We start from the raw sequence: 23,134 nt of genomic DNA, 5'->3' as shown, positions 1-23,134 counted from the left end.
GAATGTTCAAAGAAATATTATTCATAATAATCAAGAAGTAGGAACAACTCAAATATCTGTTAACTGGGAAGTGGATGTGATATGTCCATCAATAAAATATTAATCAGTAAAATAAAACTACTAATACATGCCAGAGCACTGAACCAACCTCAGAATCACTCTGCTTCATGCCAATGAAAATAATCAAAGAAGGAACGTTCATGGACTTACCATTGTAAAGCTGTCAATTCTTAGATTGATCTGTAGATTTAACACAATTCCTGTGGGCTTAATGCAAGGTTTTTTATGAATGAAGACAAACTTATTCTAAAGTTTATGTGTAAATTTATATAGGCCCTTACAATAGCTAAAACAATCTTGCAAAAAAGAAGTATAGGAATCACTCTACCTAATATTGTAGCCAAAATAATCAAGACTGGAGTTATTTGCAAAGGGATAAGCACATAGGTCAATGGAACAAAATTAAGAACCTAGAAATAGAACAACACAGGTATACTCAAAAGTGTAAAAACAATTCAATGGAGAAGGGATAGCCTTTCAACAAATGGTGCTGGAACAATTGGACATCCATAGGCCAAAGAAACAAACACTTCAATCTGAACCTCACACATTATACAAAAATTAACTCAACCCTGTCTAAAGAAGGCATCCTAGGAACTTGTTTAGAAAACTGGGAATTTTTGAAGAAAGCATTAACCATTCTGTCTCTAAACTGCTGTTCTAATCTACAGATCACAAACTTGAATTGTCACATTTCCTGCTTCCAGCCAACCCTGTTTGCTTCAGACTGGCCCCCCCATAATCGTAATTGGCTAGAGCCAATTCCTTAATACATATCTTGTTACTCCTGTTTGTCCTGAATTCAGTGGTTTCTGTGTACTGGCAGACTCCTTGGTTTGTCTCGAGGCTGAAGTCAAGGGGAAATTCTCTCAGCACCAAGAACCTCTCTGTTCAGTCCTGAATGGATTTTCCCTCCAATTGCAGGGCTTGTGCCTATACTTGTGCCACTAAATGTATAAAGGTATATAGTTATACCACCTCCAGATTCTCATTGTTGAATATATTGTGCAGTGTTAAATACATTGCACCCTTAAAGCCATGTGTCCATTTTAAAAATCTGAACGAAGGGCCAGCATGTTCTTGAGGTAAATTTAATAAAATAAAAATGATCAGCACTTCTAGAAGTCTATCTTGAATGAATAATCAGAAATACAGATGAGATTTAAATATGTGAATATCTTTATAGTAGTTTTATAATAAAAGAAAATGAATAGTATGTTTCTAATATTATAGGAATATTTATATAAATTGATAAAACACATGAGGAACATGAAGTCATTTACAATCATGTTTTTGACAACTATTTAATGAATGAAAGGTTCTTACAATGCTGAATGAAAAAAGCAAGATAGAATATTCTATATGTAGTATGAAAAAGAGAAAAAACTGAGATTTGAGGTGCTAGGAAGAAAGAAGCCATAAACTTAACAGCAGTTATACGTGAATGGTGCCTGTCTCCTCTACCATCTAGATGAAGTAACCAAAGGCAGAGATTCTTTTACTTTATTTTAGAACCTAGCTAGCATCTGGGCCATGGTAGGTCACACTTAGCTTATTAAGTTTTTGTGAAATGAATAAATGAGCTTTTGTCACTTAACAATGATGCTTTTATCTTCTAGATACATGGTTCAATGGCCTGGCGGCCGAATCCTGCATCGCCATGAGCTAGACACCTTCCTGGCACAGGCAGTTTCTACTCAACTTTATGAACCAGATCAACTTCAAGAACTCAAGGTGATTTGAACTATCCTCATTTAAATTATTTTATGAGCTCATAGCTCTATTTTAGGTCTTTTTTTTCCTGCAGCTGGGGAGAAGAGCAAGTTCTTCAGGTAAATGTTTGATTTACTTTAGCCAAATATTTATGTCTATTAATAAACCCAACACTGCTTACATACTGATGGGTGAGAATGGGTAGAAAAAATGGTATTGTGTAAGACTGGTAAGTTGTGGCCCATAGATCACAGTAAGGTTTCCAACTCTTTCAAAAGATGCTACAGGGGACTTATCCTGGTGTTCTGTTTGTCTTTGAGTAAATATCTACCCTCTCTCCCTGGTGGCTCAGTGGTAAAGAATTCACCTGCAGTGCAGGAGGTGCAGGGGACATAGGTTCAATCCTTGGGATGGGAAGTTCCTCTGGAGGAGGAAATGGCAACCCACTCCATTATTCTTGCCTGGAGAATTCCATGGACAGAGGAGTCCATGGGCTACAGTCCATCAGGTCACAAAGAGACCGACACAACTGAGCACGCACACAATCCAATACTTGATTTACAATATTACATTAGGTTCAGGTGTTAGCACAGTGATTTGGTATTTTTTGAAGATTATATTCCATTGTAGACTATTATAAGTTAATGGATATAATTCCCTGTGCTACCCTCCTTTTAAAAAATAATACTGAGTGTTAGAGGGAAGTCTAGACAAGCAAGAGGAAGCAAGTAAATCCAACATAATAACTGAAGGCAGTAGAATATAGTAGGTTAGAGAGTAGGCTCTGAAGCCAGGCTGCCTTGGCTTTGAATCTTAGCTCATTAGGTTGCTTAACCTCTGTAGTTTCAGTTTCCTTACTTATAGTATTATGAGAATATTAAATAAAATAATCTATGCAAAACACTTACAAGAGTGGGTAGCATGTTCTAAGTATACAGTACTCAATTAGGTATTAATGCAGGACACTCCTCTTGTGACTTAAGTAGCCATGGTCCTTTGAGACCCTAGTATAAACTAGAAGAAAATCAAGTCTAGTAAGACTTAAAAATCTTGATGTGAGATCAACTAAGGAAAAGATGAAAACAGTCTTAGACAAACAGTGTTGGTTCCTTTCTACAGTAAATGTGATATTGCTTGGTACTAGAGCAGGTACTGACAACTCCACACCACACCTAGGAGGGGACCTGCATGTACTATCCCTTTTCCTATTAAAGCTATCTAACATGTCAACTTGAGATAACCACTGTGTGTACATTTTTATGGTTTCTTCCAGCCTTTTGTCATGCATTTTATACATGGTTGATATATTATGTATGTAATTATATATTATATTTTTAAACTTAGCATAGAACATAGTTTCTATGTCTGAAAATTTTATAGTAAATATTTTATCATATGGATGTATCATTTAATTATTCTTTTTTTGGCCATTTGGTTTCCAGATTTCACTTACTATATGTAATAATTAACATCTTTATGTATTAGAGCCTTATTCACATCTTAACTTCCTTAGAATAGATTCCTAAAAGTAGAATTTCTGAATCAACAAATGTGACCATTTTAAGGTTCTTGATGCATATTGCTTAATTTTAGTATACATTGCTCATTAGTTTTATTTGAGTGTGCCATTTATTTCACCATATCCTCGTCAGCATTGGACGTTCTTTTGGTCTTTTGTTTTGTTCTAATTTTTTTCTTATTTGACAGGCAGAAAAATTGGTATCTCAAGTGGGTATCTTTTTAAGATTTGAAAGTTGATTTTTTTTTTATAATGAGTATCTTCCAAACCATCTCAGGGAAGGAAATGGATAGAGGCTGCTTATGTACTCAAATGTCCATATTGAAAAGTAACATGTTCTTATTTAACTGAAACAGGAATAAGAGCAAATGTAACCAATAACAGCAGTTTCTTAATGGTAGTTTTTCCTCTATGGTGGTTTCAGATTGAGAAACTGGATGCTCGAGGGATCCAGCTTGCTGCTCTCTTCATGAGCGGAGTTGATACAGCCCTGTTTGCCAATGATGCCTGTGGCCAGCCAGTTCCTTGGGAACACTGCTGCCCCTGGATTTACTTCGATGGCAAGCTGTTCCAGAGCAAGCTAATTAAAGCAGGCCGAGAGAGAGTATCCCTAGTTGAGCTCTGCGATGGCCAGGTACCAGCATGTTGGGTAGCTACTGAGATCAACTGTGATGTGCTGTGAAAGTGAATGGCAGAAAAGGGTAAAGGAGCAGAGAGACTGGCGAAGGAGGTAGCAGAAGTGGGAGAATGTGTTTGACCTTAAACTAACTTGGTCAGGGATGCTCCCAAAGGCCCAGGGTCTATGTACATGTTACAAAATCATGTTGGCATAGTTTTGTAAGTTTTGGCCATAGCAATCAGAGCAGAAAAAGAAAAAAGGAATCCAAATTGGAAAAGAAGAAGTAAAATTCTCACTGTTTGCAGATGACATGATCCTCTACATAGAAAACCCTGAAGACTCCACCAGAAAATTACTGCTACTGCTGCTAAGTCACTTCAGTCATGTCCAAGCTAATCAATGAATATAGCAAAGTTGCAGGATATAAAATCAACACAGAGAAATCCCTTGCATTCCTATACACTAATAATGAGAAAATAGAGAAATTAAGGAAACAATTCCATTCACGATTGCAATGAAAAGAATAAAATACTTAGGAATATATCTACCTAAAGAAACAAAAGACCTATATATAGAAACTATAAAACACTGGTGAAAGAAATCAAAGAGGACACTAATAGATGGAGAAATATACCGTGTTCATGGATCGGAAGAATCAATATAGTGAAAATGAGTATACTACCCAAAGCAATATATAGATTCAATGCAATCCCTATCAAGCTACCAACAGTATTTTTCACAGAACTAGAACAAATAATTTCACAATTTGCATGGAAATGCAAAAAACCTCAAATAGCCAAAGCAATCTTGAGAAAGAAGAATGGAACTGGAGGAATCAACCTGCCTGACTTCAGGCTCTACTGCAAAGCCACAGTCATCAAGACAGTATGGTACTGGCACAAAGACAGAAATATAGATCAGTGGAACAAAAAAGAAAGCCCAGAGATAAATCCATGCACCTATGGACACCTTATCTTTGACAAAGGAGGTAAGAATATACAATGGAGAAAAGACAGTCTCCTTAACAAGAGATGGGAAAACAAGGTGCTAGGAAAACTGGTCAACCACTTGTAAAAGAATGAAACTAGAACACTTTGTAACACCATACACAAAAATAAACTCAAAATGGATTAAAGATCTAAACGTAAGACCAAAAACTATAAAATTGCTAGAGGAGAACATAGGCAAAACACTCTCCGACATAAATCACAGCAGGATCCTCTATGACCCACCTCCCAGAATATTGGAAATAGAAGCAAAAATAAACAAATGGGACCTAATTCAAATTAAAAGCTTCTGCACAACAAAGGAAACTCTAAGCAAGGTGAAAAGACAGCCTTCAGAATGGGAGAAAATAGCAAATGAAGCAACTGACAAAAAATTAATCTCAAAAATATACAAGCAACTCTTACAGCTCAATTCCAGAAAAATAAATGACCCAATCAAAAAATGGGCCAAAGACCTAAATAGACATTTCTCCAAAGAAGACATACAGATGGCTAACAAACACATGAAAAGATGCTCAACATCACTCATTATCAGAGAAATGCAAATCAAAACCACAATGAGGTACCATTTCACACCAGTCAGAATGGCTGCTATCCAAAAGTCTACAAGCAATAAATGCTGGAGGGGGTTGGAAAAAAGGGAACCCTCTTAAACTGTTGGTGGGAATGCAAACTAGTACAGCCACTATGGAGAACAGTGTGGAGATTCCTTAAAAAACTGGAAATAGAACTGCCATACGACCCAGCAATCCCATTGCTGGGCATACACACTGAGGAAACCAGAATTGAAAGAGACATGTGTACCCCAATGTTCATCGCAGCACTGTTTGTAATAGCCAGGACATGGAAGCAACCTAGATGTCCATCAGCAGACGAATGGATAAGAAAGCAGTGGTACATATACACGATGGAGTATTACTCAGCCATTAAAAAGAATACATTTGAATCAGTTCTAATGAGGTGGATGAAACTGGAGCCAATTATACAGAGTGAAGTAAGCCAGAAAGAAAAACACCAATACAGTATAGTAATGCATATATATGGAATTTAGAAAGATGGTCACGATAACCCTGTATGCGAGACAGCAAAAGAGACACAGATGTATAGAACAGTCTTTTGGACTCTGTGGGAGAGGGCGAGGGTGGGATGATTTGGGAGAATGGCACTGAAACATGTATATTATCATATATGAAACGAATCACCAATCCAGGTTCGATGCATGATACAGGATGCTCGGGGCTGGTGCGCTGGGATGACCCAGAGGGATGGTATGGGGAGGGAAGTAGGAGGAGGGTTCAGGATGGGAACACGTGTACACCCGTGGCGGATTCATGTTGATGTATGGCAAAACCAATACAATATTGTAAAGTAATTAGCCTCCAATTAAAATAAATAAATTTATATTAAAAAAAAAAACAAAATCATGTTGGGAAGAGTTTGTTTTTTTTTTATAATGGGGCTTCAAGTTTTCATATTCCTTTTTTTTGCCCTGAGTTATTTTTTCCCCATGAAATGAATGCTCAGATATATTATATGCCTTTCCCCTCATTCTTAGAATTTCATTTCACTTATTTACAAAAATTAAGTCATTTTTTCAAATGATATTTTTTGTAAAGGAACTATTTTATAAATAGAAGAGGGTATTAAAATAGCTCACAGAGTAAAAGCAGGGGATATTTTTTGCAATAAAGCCTTGGGAAAGATGAAAGAAGGCAAGGGAAAGGAGCCCTTACTTTCTTCTTTGTCCATTTTTGGGAAATACGCTGAGAGAGAAGAGGCTAGCAAACTACAGAAAGATTTTTTTAAATTTGAATTTTTATTCCACTAAAATTTTTTGAAACATGGCCACATTCATTCATTTACATATTGTCCATGACTGCTTTCATATTACAGTGGCAGAGTCAGGTAGTTGTGACAGAAACAGTATGGCCCTTTTCAGAACAAGCTTGCTGACCTCTTGATTAGAGGCATGGACTTCTCCTGGATAGAGGTCATGATCTCTGATCCTGAGTATGAGGGAGAAGGTTAAAAGGGTTTGTATGTGTCAAGTTTTGTTCTCTCTTTACATAATTCTATTACCTCCCCCTTAAAAAATAACCTAGCCTATTGCTGGCTGTGTGATCGGGCATTACTAAATACTCGTTGTATTTGTCTTTCTTGACCTAATCATGGTGCCTCATAAGCCCTTGGTCAGAACTAGTATGATGGTAGTTTGGCATCATGCAAAGAATGGGAGCTTTGTTGTCAGGCAGGCTTCCCTGAGTATGTTACCTTGAGCCATTTAACTCCAGGTCATGATTCCATTCATGGGAATAGACTTGTGAGTTTGTACATAGACCGCCCAATACTGTGCCTGAAACATAGGAGAAGTTTTAAAAATTGCAGCTGCTATTATTACTCTGTTCTTCATTTGAAGGCTGACCTGGCAACCAAAGTGGAGAAGATGAGACAGAGCATACTTGAAGGAGTCAACATGAACCATCCACCGCCTTCTCTGCTTCCATCACCTACCTTCGTGCCTCCCATGGTGCCCTCTCTCTACCCTGTTTCACTTTACCCCCGAGCCATGGGCCCAATGCCACCTCCCCCTCAAGGAAGGAGCCGGGGGTTTGCAGGTCAGTACCTAAGAATAAGGTGTGTGTCAGTGTCAATCTATTTCATAATAACCCATCCAGTAATTATTGCCAGTTACAAAATCAGCAGTTTCGTGTATATCTTATCTCATTTACGGTCTGTGCTGTAGTGTGGTTTGAAGAGTAGCTTATTGAAATGGAGGGGTGTAGCCTGGAGAAGAAAGCCCACTGACTTCCCAGACTACTCTCCATGGAAGTTATTAGTCCCTAAGGTTTTGACTTATGAAGTAACTGATGTAGAAACCAAGAGTCACATTTTACTTTTGAGAACTGCAGTTCATGTGAACTGGGTCTTCATGGTTGCTGGTTAGCTCACTCATTCCCCATAGACAGGTGTACACAGGAACTTGCAGAAAGAGCAGTGGGAAGTCAGTAAATGCCTAGTGTCAGCAAACAACCATAGCTTGATATGCCCATTTCCACTCCGAGAGTAGACCTAACACATTTCCAGAAGCATAGAGAGAAATAAGTCACAGTCTGTACCCTCTAGGGGGTTGCGTTTTAGTGAAGAAAGCAAATACATACATACACATGTGGATCCACATATAAGTATACTGGGTTAGCCAAAAAGTTCCTTCATTTTTAAAGTTAAAAAACACAGTTTTCATTTTCACCATGAACTTCATTGAACAAGAATTCATCATTTTGTTCCATTACCTTCTGCCATTTTTCAGGCAACTTCATAATTGCATCTTCCCAAAACTTTTTTTTTTTTTTGCAAAGAATAGTTCCAGGTGTCTTTGATAGTCTTCCAAAGAATTGAAATTTTTTCCATTAGGAGAATTTTGTAAAGACTAAAATAAGTGGAAATCTGAAGGTGCAGTGTCTGGTGAATACGGTGAATGAATCAGAACTTTGCAGCCAAGCTGTAACAGTTGTTGCCTGATCATCAAAAAACATATATCCTTGCACTATCCTGATGGAAGATTTTGCATTTTCTGTTGACTAATTCTGGATGCTTTTTATTGGGTGCTGCTTTCAGTTGATCTAATTGGGAGCAGTACTTGTTGGAATTAATTGTTTGGTTTCCCAGAAGGAGTTCATAATAGAAGACACCCTTCCAATCCCACCATATACACAACGTCACCTTCTTCAGATGAAGACTGAACTTTGATGTGGTTGGTGGTGGTTCATTTCACTTACTGCATGATCTCTTCCATTCCACATTATTGTCCATTATCCACTTTTAATTATCCATCACAATGAAACGTTTTCATTACGTTTAAGTAGAGAATCATAAGCAGAATTATAGTCAAGAAGGTTTTCCCTTAACTTTTGTGGAAGCCCAACATCAAAGTGATGAACATAACCAAGCTGGTGCAAATGATTTTCAACATTTGATTTGAATATTTTGAGTATATCAGCTATCTCCCACATGGTGTAACATTGACTGTTCTCAATGTCTCAGTTTGATCCCAATCAACTTCAACTGGTCTACCTGACTCTGGAGCATTGTCCAGTGAGAAATCTCTAGTACAAAATTTCTCAAACCACTTCTGATGTGTTCGATCAGTCACAGCACCTTCTCCATACACTGCACAAAATTTTTTTTTTTTTTTGCATTTCAGTTGCGTTTTTACCTTTCTTTTTTAAATAAATGCACCCTGATAACCACCTGACCTGCCTCTTGAGAAACCTATATGCAGGTCAGGAAGCAACAGTTAGAACTGGACATGGAACAACAGACTGGTTCCAAATAGGAAAAGGAGTATGTCAAGGCTATATATTGTCACCCTGCTTATTTAACTTATATGCAGAGTACATCATGAGAAACGCTGGGCTGGAAGAAGCACAAGCTGGAATCAAGATTGCTGGGAAAAATATCAATAATCTCAGATATGCAGGTAACTGCGCCCTTATGGCAGAAAGTGAAGAAAAACTAAAAAGCCTCTTGAGGAAAGTGAAAGAGGAGAGTGAAAAATTTAGCTTAAAGCTCAACATTCAGAAAACGAAGATCATGGCATCCAGTCCCATCACTTCATGGGAAATACATGGGGAAACGGTGGAAACAGTGTCAGACTTTATTTTTTTGGGCTCCAAAATCACTGCAGATGGTGATTGCAGCCATGAAATTAAAAGATGCTTACTCCTTGGAAGGAAAGATATGACCAAACTAGACAACATATTAAAAAGCAGAGACAGTACTTTGCCAGCAAAGGTCTGTCTAGTCAAGGGTATGGTTTTTCCAGTGGTCATGTATGGATGTGAGAGTTGGACTCTGAAGAAAGCTGAGCGCCGAAGAATTGATGCTTTTGAACTGTGGTGTTGGAGAAGACTCTTGAGAGTCCCTTGGACTGCAAGGAGATCCAACCAGTCCATCCTAAAGGAGATTAGCCCTGAGTGTTCATTGGAAGAACTGATATTGAAGATGAAACTCCAATACTTTGGCCACCTGATGTGAAGAGCTGACTCACTGGAAAAGACCCTGATGCTGGGAAAGACTGCAATTCATGGGGTCGCAAAGAGTCAGACACGACTGAGTGACTGAACTGAACTGAAATGAAGCGCTACTAGAGCCATCTTACAAAAAAAAAAACCTTTTGACCAACACAGTATATATACACACATGTATGAATAAATTATGGTGATATCTGGACTGTGGCTTAATGACAAACAAGCACTCTTGCTTAGGTAGGTCAGGTACTGATCCTGATAATTCAAACAACCTTTTTCCCTGGTGAAACAGTATTTTAATGGGGACATTTTAACATGAAATGTCAAGATTCTGTGATGGGGTGAGAGTGGTATGGTTGAAGTGTGTGCTGTGTATTGCTCATCACTTTAAAAATAGTAAAGCTTGGAAGTTGAAATTTGTCTTAAATTTAGGGTCACAAAATTCAACATGGATGTTTTAGTTCAAGGATGTGCCTAGGTGAGCAGTGTAAATGTCTGCTCAGTTCACTTAGGTCATGATTAGGTCTCACAAACCAGGGAGCCAACCCTTCATTCCATCCTTTGAAGATGTTTTTACAGATGCCTGCTCTCATTCTTTACATGCTGATTTTATTGTGTCTCAGAAGATAGCTTTAATTAAGGCCAAGTTCTCAGAAGGTCCTCACCATTGTCCCAGCTCCCAGTGATAAAACCTAGTCTCCAGTTACTGGTGGCTCATGAGGAGCCTCCTGCCTTCTTAAAGGCCACAATAGGATCCCCAAATGCAAGTCTTTCTTGCCCTCTTAGGATTGGCTAGTCACCTAGTTCCTTAGACTCCCATTTTTATATAAATGAGGGGCTCTTTGCTAACAACCTGCTAAGTGAGTGAAGAGTTATTAATATTTGGGTTTTTCCATAAAATAAAGTTAAAGGCTTACTAACATTCCCTATCTTATGAAAGCTTTCTTTTGTGCCAAATTTCAGACCTGAGCTGTGCTTGTGAGCTCGCACACAGAGTTGGAATTTCCTGTTTTAAGATGATATGCTATCTTGTCTTTAATTGCTTCTGGTTTTAAACTGTTACTGTTCTTACTTTGTAATCATAAATCACTGTTAGTTTGTTGTTGTTTAGTCACTAAGTTGTGTCAGCTCTTTGCGACCCCATAAATTGCAGCACACCAGGCTTCCCTGTCCTTCAGTGTCCCCCAGAGTTTGCTCAGATTCATGCCCATTGAGTCAGTGATGCCATCCAACCATCTCATTCTGTCTCCCCTTCTTCTGCCCTCAATCTTTCCCAGCATCAGGGTCTTTTCCAATGAGTTGGCTGTTCGCATCAGGTGGCCAAAGTATTGGAGCTTCAGCATCAGTCTTTCCAATGAATATTCAGGACTGATGTCCTTTAGGATTGACTGGTTTGATCTCCTTGCTGTCCAAGAGACCCTCAAAAGTCTTCTCCAGCACAATTCAAAAGCATCAATTCTTCATTAAACTGTTAGTTTAATTTCATTATTTTTTGTTTTTTGGTTGTTTGACTAATCCTCCAGTGTGTAGTGACATGCATTTGAATCAAAAGTAGTTTTGGCCAGTTACATGAGGATGTATAAATTCATGTATCAGTTCAGTTCAGTTCAGTTGGTCAGTCGTGTACAACTCTTTGCCACCCCATGGACTGCAGCATGCCAGGCCTCTCTGTAAATCACCAACTCCCAGAGTTGGTGACTCAAACTCGTGTCCATTGAGTCGGTGATGCCATCCAACCGTCTCATCCTCTGTCGTCCCCTTCTCCTCCTGCCCCCAATCCCTCCCAGCATCAGGGTCTTTTCCAATGAGTCAAATCTTCCATGAGGTGGCCAAAGTATCGGAGTTTCAGCTTTAGCATCATTCCTTCCAAAGAACACCCAGGGCTGATCTCCTAATTTAGAATGGACTGGTTGGATCTCCTTGCAATCCAAGGAACTCTCAAGAGTCTTCTCCAACACCACAGTTCAAAAGCATCAATTCTTTGGCACTCAGCTTTCTTTATAGTCCAGCTCTCACATCCATACATGACTACTGGAAAAACCATAGCTTTGACTAGACGGACCTTTGTTGTCAAAGCAACGTCTCTGCTTTTTAATATCCTGTCTAGGTTGGTCATAACTTTTCTCCCAAGGAGTAAGCATCTTTTAATTTCATGGTTGCAGTCACCATGTGCAGTGATTTTGGAGCCCAAATAAATAAAGTATGCCACTGTTTCCACTGTTTCTTTATCTATTTGCCATGAAGTGATGGGACCAGATGCCATGGTCTTAGTTTTCTGAATGCTGAGCTTTAAGCCAACTTTTTCACTCTCCTCTTTTACTTTCATCAAGAGGCTCTTTAGTTCTTCACTTTCTGCCATAAGGGTGGTGTCATCTGCATATCTGAGGTTATTGATATTTCTCCCGGAAATACATGAATACATGTGTACATGAAATAAATTCATTTCCTGCTTTAAAAGGTAGTTTGGGCCTATAGTTTTCCAATAGCTAGATCTTAAGACCTCATTCTCTCTCCACAAATATTGAATGCCTACTGTGTATAGGTTCTGTAGTTGAAAAATGAATTAGGCCCACCCCACTTGCTAAGTGGATGTATGTAGATTTTCAACCCCTTCCTCTGAAATTTGCTTCCACCATGACCCTTTGTTGTTATCACAGTCTTTTTATCATAGAGAAATGGAAAAATACATAGAGTAGGTGGGCTGTGGATCTTTTATTCCACCTCTTATCCTACCTTGCACTTGCCATTCACTGCTGCCATTGTTCCTCTCTTTCTAGGACTCCATCCAATCCCACCCCAAGGAGGAAAACTGGAGATTGCTGGGATGGTTGTAGGCCAGTGGGCTGGCAGCAGATCCTCCAGGGGGCGAGGCTCCTTTGGCATGCAAGTGGTTTCTGTCGGTGGGCCAGGAAAGGGGTATGTATTTGAATAGGTTGGTATAAGCTTGTATCAATCGAGGTGCTCTTGGGAAAATGCCCAGCTATTGAACCCTTTTATTAACGTAAGAGGCATGAACTAACTTTGCATTTTTAAAGCCAGTTTTCAGTTGAGTTCAGTAAACATATAATAAATGCCCTGCCTTGAAACAGTCTTTCCCCTAGAGGGGGACTTGGGACACAGGACAATTCAGTATAACATAGAAGTGACAGATATAGGTTTACACTGGTAACACAGAGGAGAGGCATCTAACCTAAGAGGGTCAAACTTGCTAGTGGAGGTGAGTAGTTAATTAAGTGAAAATGGATGTATGGGCTTTATGTGTTCCTCATGATCACTTTCCCCCCTCCCCTAACTTTCTCAAGGCATGGAAAAGAACAGACTGGTAGAGGAGCCAAAGGACACAAAAAAGGAAATAAACAAGTAAGTACCTTTTTGAGATGATCTACCTCTTCTGTTTTTTTGTTGTTGTTGTTGTTGTTTGCAAGAGATCACATCAGGCATGGAAACCTGGGAGCTTTCGTAGCTTCTCCCAGCATTTGATTTCATCTGCCTACTCTCTAGCAGTCTTTTGAGGGTTAACCTGCCCAGGCTGTTCCCACAGGGCTGCAGAGTGTTATCCTTTTCCCTGAGTGAGGCCACAAAATAGAAACCTGGTACTGTCTCCTAAAGACCTGCACTTAGCAAAGCATTACTACATGAACCATAAGGAGGCCAAAGTGAAATTAACAGTGGGATTCCAACAGCACACCTCAGTTTCTGTGGTGCTACCAGAGATGCTTAGAGAATTGGACTTTTGCCTTTGCTGATGATGGGAGAGGAGGAGGCACTGCCATTCTGCTTATTCTTGATGGTTCAGAATGGTCTGAGACTCACTGGTCTTCAAATTCACTGGTCCCCCATCCCCCTGTAGAGATCCAAAATCTTGTACTGGCTTCAGACCGCTGGGCTCCTCATAGCATAGTAACTATCATGTCTTAAGTGCCTGCATTCTCCAAAGGCCTCTACTAGACATTTTACATGTGGTTTCTAATCCTCACAAAGGTCGTTGATGAGACCATACTGCAAGGCCATTTTATCATCAGTCCTCAATTCCAGCTCAGCTCTCATGTATATAGCCAGCACTCATTGCATCCATGTTACTCCCATTTTCTAATGTTTTCGCAAGGAATACAAATTTGCTTTAATGTTATTTTGAGTCCAATATGAAACTACAGTGATAAGTCCCCTACACAACGTATTTTGTAATGTACTCCAAAGCCAGAAAGCAATGACTTTGGGTTTTTCCAAAGCTTCTCAGCTTTTTCCAGAAACTGCTCAGTAAGGGAAAAGGGATTGCACTGTGCAGGAACAGATCACTCGGGTTGTCTCCCATAAGGTAGTACCCTATAAGATAGCCCTTTCATAAGGTTGGAGAAGGGAATGGCAAACCAATCCAGTATTCTTGCCTGGAAAATCCCATGGACAGAGGAGCCTGGTGGGCTACAGTCCATAGGGTCACAAAGAGTCAAACATGACTGAGCACACATAAACATACACATACACATACACATACACATACACATACACAAGGTAGTACAGCCTTGATGAATTCACCATGATTCAGGGACTGATCAGTAGGCATACAGCCTAAAAAACTTGATATCTTTGGTGCAATCATAGTGGATCCATCTTTCAGTGGTTGGCTCACATTAACCAACATCACAGAAATAGCTTTGTGGATATGGCTAAAGGAGTGGGGGAGGGGACAAGAAGGGAGAAGGTGAAAGGTAAAGTACTAATTTACAGTGGAAAGAAATAATTATCACAATATATTGTATACTTTTTCCTAGTCACTCTTATAAATACATGTATTTATTATTCCCATTTTAAACAGGAGAAAACTGAGGCTCAGAAGAATGAAGCATCTTGACCATCAAGTTAGTATTAGAGTTGGCATTCTAGCTTGAGCTGACTGATTCCAAAGCCCTGTACTGTGCTAATTCTGATACAGTATAACAACTGTAATTGTTAGACAAGATTCATACCTAGGCCTGCCTGACTCTTATATGCATGCTCTTAACCATGTCTAATCAGAGCTTTCTTTCTCTAAGAGCAAGCTGCCAAGGAGGCCATGGTATCAGAAGTTTGCCTGAGGGTGTGGAATCAGAACAATAATATTAGCTACCAATTATTGAGTTCTTACAGCATGCCAGACGCCACCATGCTTTACATGGTGTGTGTCATTGAATCCTTATATGAACCTGTGATATAGATATTATTCTCTCTTATTTATGGATACCTAGTTTATGGATATTCTCTCTGGTTTATTTGATATCTAGTTAATACATACTATTCAGTTCAGTCACTCAGTCGTGTCAGACTCTGCAACCCCATGGACTGCAGCATGCCAGACTTCCTTGTGCATTACCAACTCCTGGAGCTTGCTCAAACTCATGTCCATCGAGTCAGTGATACCATCCAACCATCTCATCCTCTGTCATATACTATTATTCTCTTCTAGATGGGGAAACTAGGGGGAAAAAAGGAATGATAGATGATCTTAAATTCCTCTTAGCTAAGATTTCTGGGGGTACTATTACCTACTTTAGAGGTACCCTGGCCAAGGAAATCCTTACATTGACTTTGTAGCTAAGGCATCTTCCCATCTGAGATAATTGTTCCAGTTTATTAAATATTCCATTACAGTCCTATCTTCATGAGATTATTTCTAGGTCAGTGGAGTTTTGTGTATTCTCAAATTCTTCAGTCCCGTATTTATTATGTTTTTATTTCTTTGTTGACTCACATGGCTAATTCCTTCCATTACTAGTTTCGTCTTATTTCCAGGTTCTTGAGAAGAACTTCACAGTAACCTCTATGTTGTATAGGTATTGGAGACAAATGATCTAGCATTGAATCTGGTAGTGCCACTTACCAGTTTTGTAACTTTGGGCAAGTTACTTACCCTCTCTGTGCCCTAGTTCCCTCATCTATAAAAATGAAAGAATTGGTATCTACTTCAGAATTATTCTGAGTGTTAAATGAGGTAATATAGTGAAGTATTTAACATAGAACCTGGTACATGGGAAGTGTTCAATAAATATTGGTAGTTATTATCTATAATGACCACATATTCAATGGGCATTAGATTTCCATTATGTATGGTGTCAGTGGAAAGAACATGTCTTTGGAATAAAACAGACTTGGATGCAAATCTGGGTATGCCAATGGCCTTGAGCAAGTCATTTTACTTTTTTGAGCCTCATTTGTCTTTCTTATCTGTGAAACCAACATCAGAATACCTGGCATGTCCAACCACTTAATAATCAGAAACTCCTATTATTCCTAATAATACTCATTGGGAGCCAGTACTGTACTTCAAGGTCATGCAGTTCATGGCATTAGCATTTCAGGAGCAGTTACCATTGCTGAAATTAAAACCAAGTGATTGTTTTTAGTTATGAAAGATTCTGTGAAATATTGCACATAGATCTTATTGTTTGTTTTCTTTTCCTTTCATTTACAAACCCAGCTGTCAGTATTGGATGGCTGCATGGAAGTTAAGAGAATAAACTTTAGAGACTGACTGACCTGGAGTGGAATCCTGGCCCCACTACTTTCTACTTGTATCTCCTTAAGCAAGTTACTTTAATCTTTTTGAGCCTCAGCTTCCTCATCTGTAAATGGGATGTCATAATATCTACCATTTAAGGTGCCTTTTGGCATTTGAAAAAATACATTGTAAAACTTGGTAAATAGTAGCTGGGCCATTATTGTGTTGTTGTCATTGCCATTAGATTCGAGTTAGATCCTTTTGTTGTCACCCTAAGTTCTCCAGACAGTGTCAGAGTGTACTAGGTGCTAACAAGCTTTGGGCCTTCTGGTGTTTTTTAAGAGCTGAAGCAGTTTCCACAGGCTAGCTTATAAACATGCTTGGGAAGGATCAGCTAGTTTTGGGATTACCATTCCTACTGACTATCTCTGTTTTTGACAGAGCTCTTCAGATGGAGTTTCTAAATCCCTGGAGCCTCAACAAGGTCGGTCTAGCTCACAGGTAGATGGAAACAGTGGCACATTGATCAAGGAAGAGAAGAATGATCATCTTCCATCTCCATCACAGTCTGCCTTATCCAGAGACAACAGTGTGTGTAATAACGGTAACCGGTACTTCCCTGGGAAGAATGGCGAGAAGAACCACTTACAAGAGCAAAAGCTAGGAACTGTGACACAACAGAAAGAGGAGTAACAAGCAAGAAGATGGCTTCAGCAGATCAGGAAGAGGGGAAAACCTATACTTCTCTGATTGTAGGCCTAAGTTAGAGGAGGACATGAAATGCTTATCCTAGTTTTGTTCAGGATTTTGATGAGGGTGTTCTTTGGTATCCATCTTTTCCCCTTCCCTGTCTTTTTCTGGGCTTCCAGACTCAGCAGTCTGTTTCTAGAGAAGCTCTGATCAAATATGAATGACAACAAGACTAGTTCCTATTCTCAAATTGAATATATAGTGCCAATATTGTCTTTACCTCCCCTGGGAGGCTATTAAGGCACAGACTATTGGGTATCATCACGTAAGGACCTACAGAAAAGTCTAGCTTTGGTTTTCTGAGTCTTTATTATGATGTTCATTTACAAAACCCATGGGATGGTGGATACAGCTACTTATGGCTTCCTAACTTGGTTTTTTCTTTATGAACTGGTAGGGCCTTCATATATAATCAGTATCCACATCCTTCTAACTCTTTTCCCCATTCACCTATGCCAGGGATTTGTACTACCACCTCTAGCTCTGGCCTGACAATCAGATAGGTAGATGTTTTCAGGGAAGTGAGGTAGTATTGGTTATTTTTTTTATTCTTTTTTTAATTTTATACACTTAAAATAACTACCAATGGCCTTTGTACTGGGGGATTCAAGTGAGTCGAAAAAGTACTGGGCAGATTTTTCCTGCCTCTGAACTAAAGCATTATTTGTAAAATAGAAGATGTGGTGCAGTTCACCCACTCCCTGCAAGGGTGGGAATCAATGTAATTAAATGATGTTCTAAAGGGAACTCAAAAGACTGTGTGCGTGCGTGCGTGTGTGTGTGTGTGTGTCTGTCTGTGTTCGGATGTTTGGGTGGATGTATATATGAATGTGTGTATCTATATGCATACACATACCCTTTATATAAAGAGACAGATCTATTTATCTATATATATTTTATATATATATATATAAATATATGTGTATGTATGTATATATAAATATATATATGTTGTGTGTATGTGTATATATATGTATATATATATATATATATATATATATATGCACACACATACATACATGATGATGTCCCAGAAGATTTACTGAATTTCCCAGAAATGCTTCCACTGCTATGGAGTGGTGGGTTTCAGAAGACCACATTTTAGAAATCCTTACTAAGTCGTAGCCCATCACAATTACAAGAAGATGGGCTTCTCTAAGCAGACAAAAAGTACTTTCCAGAGATTGCCTGTTCAGAACAACAAACAGTTGGATTGTTACAAGCTTAATCTTGATCAGAGTCCTCACATCCCCTATGGTAAAAACAGGAGATTGGAGTAGGATTGGGAAGAGTTGGGCATTTTCTTATGAAGGAGCAGCCTGGTTGGGAGAGAGAAGGGGGGTGGAAGGTAATTACCAGGGCTTGCAGCCAGTTTGGGGAAATCTTATCTGAAACTCTAGCATCAAACTGGCCTTAGGCTAGAATTGATTGCCATGCATCCCTGAAGGACAGTGGGTAGGGAAGTGTGAGGAAATCGACAATTTGATTTTACATGCCTAGATTGTTTCATTTATTCATTGACATTTTGACTACTGGATCTTTTCATTTGCTTTGCAAGGAAGACTTCAGAGGACTCTGGCCTGGGCCAACAGGGATGTTCTATGAAAGGTTCCCGGCCCCCAGGTAAGATCAGAATCTGCCCAGGACAAAGAGTCTGTTACTCTTTGCCAGAAATACTCTTGAGACAACCTTGCACTTCCAGTTTCCCTCCTCAGCAGCCTAAGTATAAGGGATGGGAACATGACTTGCAACAGATTAGTATGTGTCTTCATTCAGGAATTGAGGCTTTTAGCCTCATACACCTCCTTTTGGGCTTTGTAATATTCTTGCCCAAGAAGTACCATTTCTACAGGAACACAACTGACTAGACTTCTAGCAGGGTCCTCTCTCTTTTTGAAAAACCTCATGCGCCTTAACCCAGAGCAGGTCCTTGGTGACATTTTTCCAGACAACCAGAAAGGTGTCTGCTTACTGCCCACTTACAGTAAGTGTATCATCATGAAAGATTAAAGATGTCTCAGACTGTTTTATCCTAGTCTGGCCCAGTTTAAGAGAACCCACAGTTTGCAGAGGTGGGGAGGTCTAGAATGCCTCTTCCCCTACCCAGACACTTCTTACATAAGCCAGAGCAGGATGACAAGAATGCATACCCAGGCAAATGTAACCAGTGATAAAGTGTACAAAAGCTTCCTCTATGGAATTGGCTCCCCTAGTTTTCCCCGCTCTTCTCCTAGCCTGCCCAGCCTTTCACAACATCTTGACGGTTAGGACTTCTGTTTCCAGCAAGAGAAGGATTTAATAGCAAACTTACATGACTTGGAAATTTCTTTCTGGAACCACAGAGGGAGGAATCCTTTGGAGCTCTAAAGGTAACCAGAATCACCGAGCTGTGTTAACTAGCTAGCTAGCTCCATTTTCTATTAGGAACTACTTGGAGTTATATGGAAAGGTATTTTCTTCAGCTGCTGTTTCTGTGAATCTTGAATCTATTTGATACGATCAAATGACAGTATTGTTAACTCTCACAGCATTAAGAAGATATATTATTTTGTAGGCATTCACTGTGAGAAGTAAAACAGCTATTTGACAGGGATGATTCCAGTTTGCCAAAAGGCTTGCTTTTCTCCCTTCCACACACCTCCACTTTCTCCTAGCCTGGCCCAGGATGAAACAAGTGACTCACTTCCAACTTTGATTTTTATTTAGATTCAGAATTTTGGGTTTGTAAGGTTACAAGAAAGAACTATAAAGGGCCATAGTCCTATATTTTATCTGCCAAGACATATAATTTAGAAGTCAGAAAGACTAAGGTTTATCACTGGAAGATTAAGTTTTTCTAGTTTCAAGATCAACTTTTTCTAATTTCTTTCAAATTAGGGAACTGAGTCTGCTCTTTGTTGTGAGTACCACTTGAAGAGACTGTCATCCTTCATTTAAGGTTCAATTTCTGACTATAATGTGGCCTTTCTTGAACAAAGTCATACATCATTTAGGAACCCCCAGGAATGACCCCTTTACTTTGTAAGGCCATAAGCAAAAGCACCCCGGATATATACAGCCACAGATCCTCAAGGACTTGCAGTTCTTGATTTCTGCTGGTGTATCTTGGGGTCAGCCTATAACTCCCACCCTTATTCAGTGGCCAGTCTAGTCTGGACCAGGCCTGATAAAACTTCTGCTCACTTGTACCATTTTCATTCTAAGCCAGTAGGACTTTGGGTAGATTTTAAAACCCAAGAAATGGCACTTGCTTTGGCTAGTGACATTTGATTTTTGTCTGCATCTTGATTTCCTGGCATCATTGGCCAAGTCACATTAACTTGTTTTAATCACTGAGAAAAACAGTCATGTAAGGCATTAGTGTGGTTAAGAAGGGGCTTGGGGAAAGAACGTTTATGTAGGGTAGAAAGAATGTGGAAGTAACTGCTTGGCTATAGAGATCCAGTCCACTGGAACCTTAGAAGGCTTCTGTAAGCATGTCAGTGCTACCCTTTCAGCCTTTAAGACTCCCCACCCCACATTGAAATGACAGTACAAGTAGACCACAGTTTAAGTAGTTAGTTAATTCTACTAAGGTTTAATCAGTTTACTTGTTCAGTTCCTAATGCATATTTCCCAAATATGCTTGGGGTTTCAGGGGGTAAGTTCTCACTATTCCATTGTGTGTCACCCTATATTTTTCTCCCTCTTGTGACTTTGGCACCTTCTTTTATTTGACTTTCCATTTTCTTTTCCCTTAGCTTATTGCTATAGTCTGCTGGTGCAGGTAGAGCTCAGTGTACCTATTCCCCTATTACTGCTAATTATCTTCAGGATTGTCAGAGGTTATTTTGCTGTTCTAAGAAAAGAACTTCATATTTTTTTTACAAAACATTTTTTCCAAGGTAAAAGCAAAATAAAATACCCCCTGTGCTAGGGTGCCCACTGCAGCTTTTGACATTGCCCTTGTACTTTTTTATAGATGCTCTCTTTGTCTGTGTTGGTAGTAACTGATGACTAGTGGATTTTCATGTAAATGAAACAAATTACATATTTCAGTTTTTATTAATTGTTCATAACCCCGCCAAAGCTGATGAATTCATTTTAGTTACTTCCCAGAAGATACTTCCTCATCCACCTTTTATTTTATTCTATTCTATTTCTAGAATAACATACTAGGTAAAGAAACTAACTACAAGGATTCATTGATTTTTAGTGCTCCCTGATAAATGATGTTATTGACAAAAGTAAAATCTTTCATTGTTTTTTCCTGTGTTAATCTCTCTTCTCCTGTGCTCTTGACAGTGTGTTTAGTGGATGGATAATATGTATTTCTCTTCCAAATTCCCTGCCTTTTTGGCCCAACTCACCACAAAAGCTCCATAGTTTATTAATGTAAGTTTGAATGGATGCTTCTTAGGGGAAACTGCAGGAGTTAAGGAAAGTGTTTCAGAAAGGAATGAAAATGTCTCAGGAGTTGTTCTGTGATGGAAATTGGTCTGGTGTTCTGTTAATGCTGATGGAAAGAAACTTACAGTGCTTAATAAAAGTCTATTCTTTCAGTTAAAAAATGTGAAATAATTTTGGGTGTGTGAAGTTTAATTTCTTTTCCCATTTCTGGACTTTTTTCTGTAAATGGAGGATATACTTGTCTCAATTTAAAAGTGTTACACAGAGACTTAGAAGCCTGTTTGTAGTTGAACATTAGGGCAAGGGAGCCAGTACAAGAATCATTAAAAGGAAAGGCATATTTTTTAATATAAATTTATTTATTTTAATTGGAGGTTAATTACTTTACAATATTGTATTGGTTTTGCCATACATCAACATGAATCTGCCACAGGTGTATACGTGTTCCCCATCCTGAACCCCCTCCCACCTCCCTCACTGTACCATCCCTCTGGGTCATATTTAGCTTCCTGCTGAACTTCTTTATTTGGATGTTCTAAAGGCACCTTTGACTTCACATTTCCCAAACTAAACCTACCTTCTCTTCCAAAGCCTGCTTCTCTCCATGAGTGACACTACCTTCTACTCAATTGTCTATGCCACAAACCAACCTGGGAGTTATCCTTGATGCATGCCTTTCCCTCATTTCTCAAGTCCAGTTTATGACAAGATCTGTTGGTAACACTCAACCATCTTTCTTTTTCTCACATCTGTCTCTTTTATCTCCCCACTTGCTGTGGTTTAGTTCAGGCCTCCTTATGTCTCACCTGAATTGGTGTAGTTGTTCCTCTGCCTTATTCCTAACCAGGCAACTGTGAGCAAATTTTATGTCTATGTGTATGTACCTTTTTCCAGTGAAAGGGTGTGTACCTTCTTCTATTGCTTAAAGAAGTCTTAAGAAGTTAAGAACCACTGCTTTAATCCATCATGCTTATCAGCTTCCAGAGGAATCTGTCCTGACATGCTACATGCCGCTTCCATGGTGCCTTCATGATCTGGCAGCCTTATTTCCTGCCACCCCAACTTACTCTAGCTACACTAAAGCGCATCCTACACATTACATTGTTAATATCCATTTCTTCTCATTTGCTTATATCATTTTCTAGAATCCCTCTCTCTCCTTGTCTCTGGTGCAGTGTCAACTTTTCCCTCCAGATTCAGCTCATGTCTTTTGGGTTCTTTTCCTGATCCCTTACTGGGGTCCCTGTACAGACTCACCATAGCCAGTCCCTGTAGCACTTCACTGCATCTCTGCCACTAGACTAAACTTGAACAACTTTGTCTTGGCATCTACCACCGTGCATGCACTTAGAAATGTTTGATGACTAAATTAAGGACAGCTAAAACACGTTTGAAAATGTTACATGGTGCAAAACAGATTGTAGATTTTTGAGGGAGAGGATGTGTTAGTGACAAAATGCAGGAAGATTGAATATGAATGTTCATCACTGAATGCTGTTCATTTAAATGTGCTTTTAAATGGGGCTCTTAAAAAAAAAAAAAAAGAAAGAATCCTGACTTCCCTGGTGGTTCAGTGGT

General features: G+C 39.2%; 1 protein-coding gene across 6 annotated transcripts in view; it reads left to right on the top strand.

Moving 5' to 3' along the window:
- Positions 1 to 23,134, top strand: part of FAM120C (family with sequence similarity 120 member C) — a 145,518-nt gene that overhangs the window by 101,052 nt on the left and 21,332 nt on the right. For 2 of the 6 annotated variants that reach the window (XR_009735064.1, XR_009735065.1), the window contains exons 11-16: positions 1,680 to 1,794; positions 3,717 to 3,926; positions 7,335 to 7,533; positions 12,723 to 12,861; positions 13,248 to 13,305; positions 16,859 to 18,790. Coding sequence is in view for 4 of the 6 variants with exons in the window: in XM_061410238.1 (XP_061266222.1) it covers positions 1,680 to 1,794; positions 3,717 to 3,926; positions 7,335 to 7,533; positions 12,723 to 12,861; positions 13,248 to 13,305; positions 16,859 to 17,110 (973 nt within the window). In the remaining 2 variants the exon portion in view is untranslated. Of the gene's footprint in view, positions 1 to 1,679; positions 1,795 to 3,716; positions 3,927 to 7,334; positions 7,534 to 12,722; positions 12,862 to 13,247; positions 13,306 to 14,758; positions 14,802 to 16,858; positions 21,728 to 23,134 lie in introns of those variants that run through there. The other 4 variants (XM_061410238.1, XM_061410241.1, XM_061410240.1 and 1 more) reach the window with 3 other exon arrangements.

The sequence above is a fragment of the Bos javanicus genome, chromosome X (assembly GCF_032452875.1).
Source record: "Bos javanicus breed banteng chromosome X, ARS-OSU_banteng_1.0, whole genome shotgun sequence".
In the NCBI taxonomy this organism is placed as follows: domain Eukaryota; kingdom Metazoa; phylum Chordata; class Mammalia; order Artiodactyla; family Bovidae; genus Bos; species Bos javanicus.
This window is presented reverse-complemented; position numbering and strand designations above follow the sequence as displayed.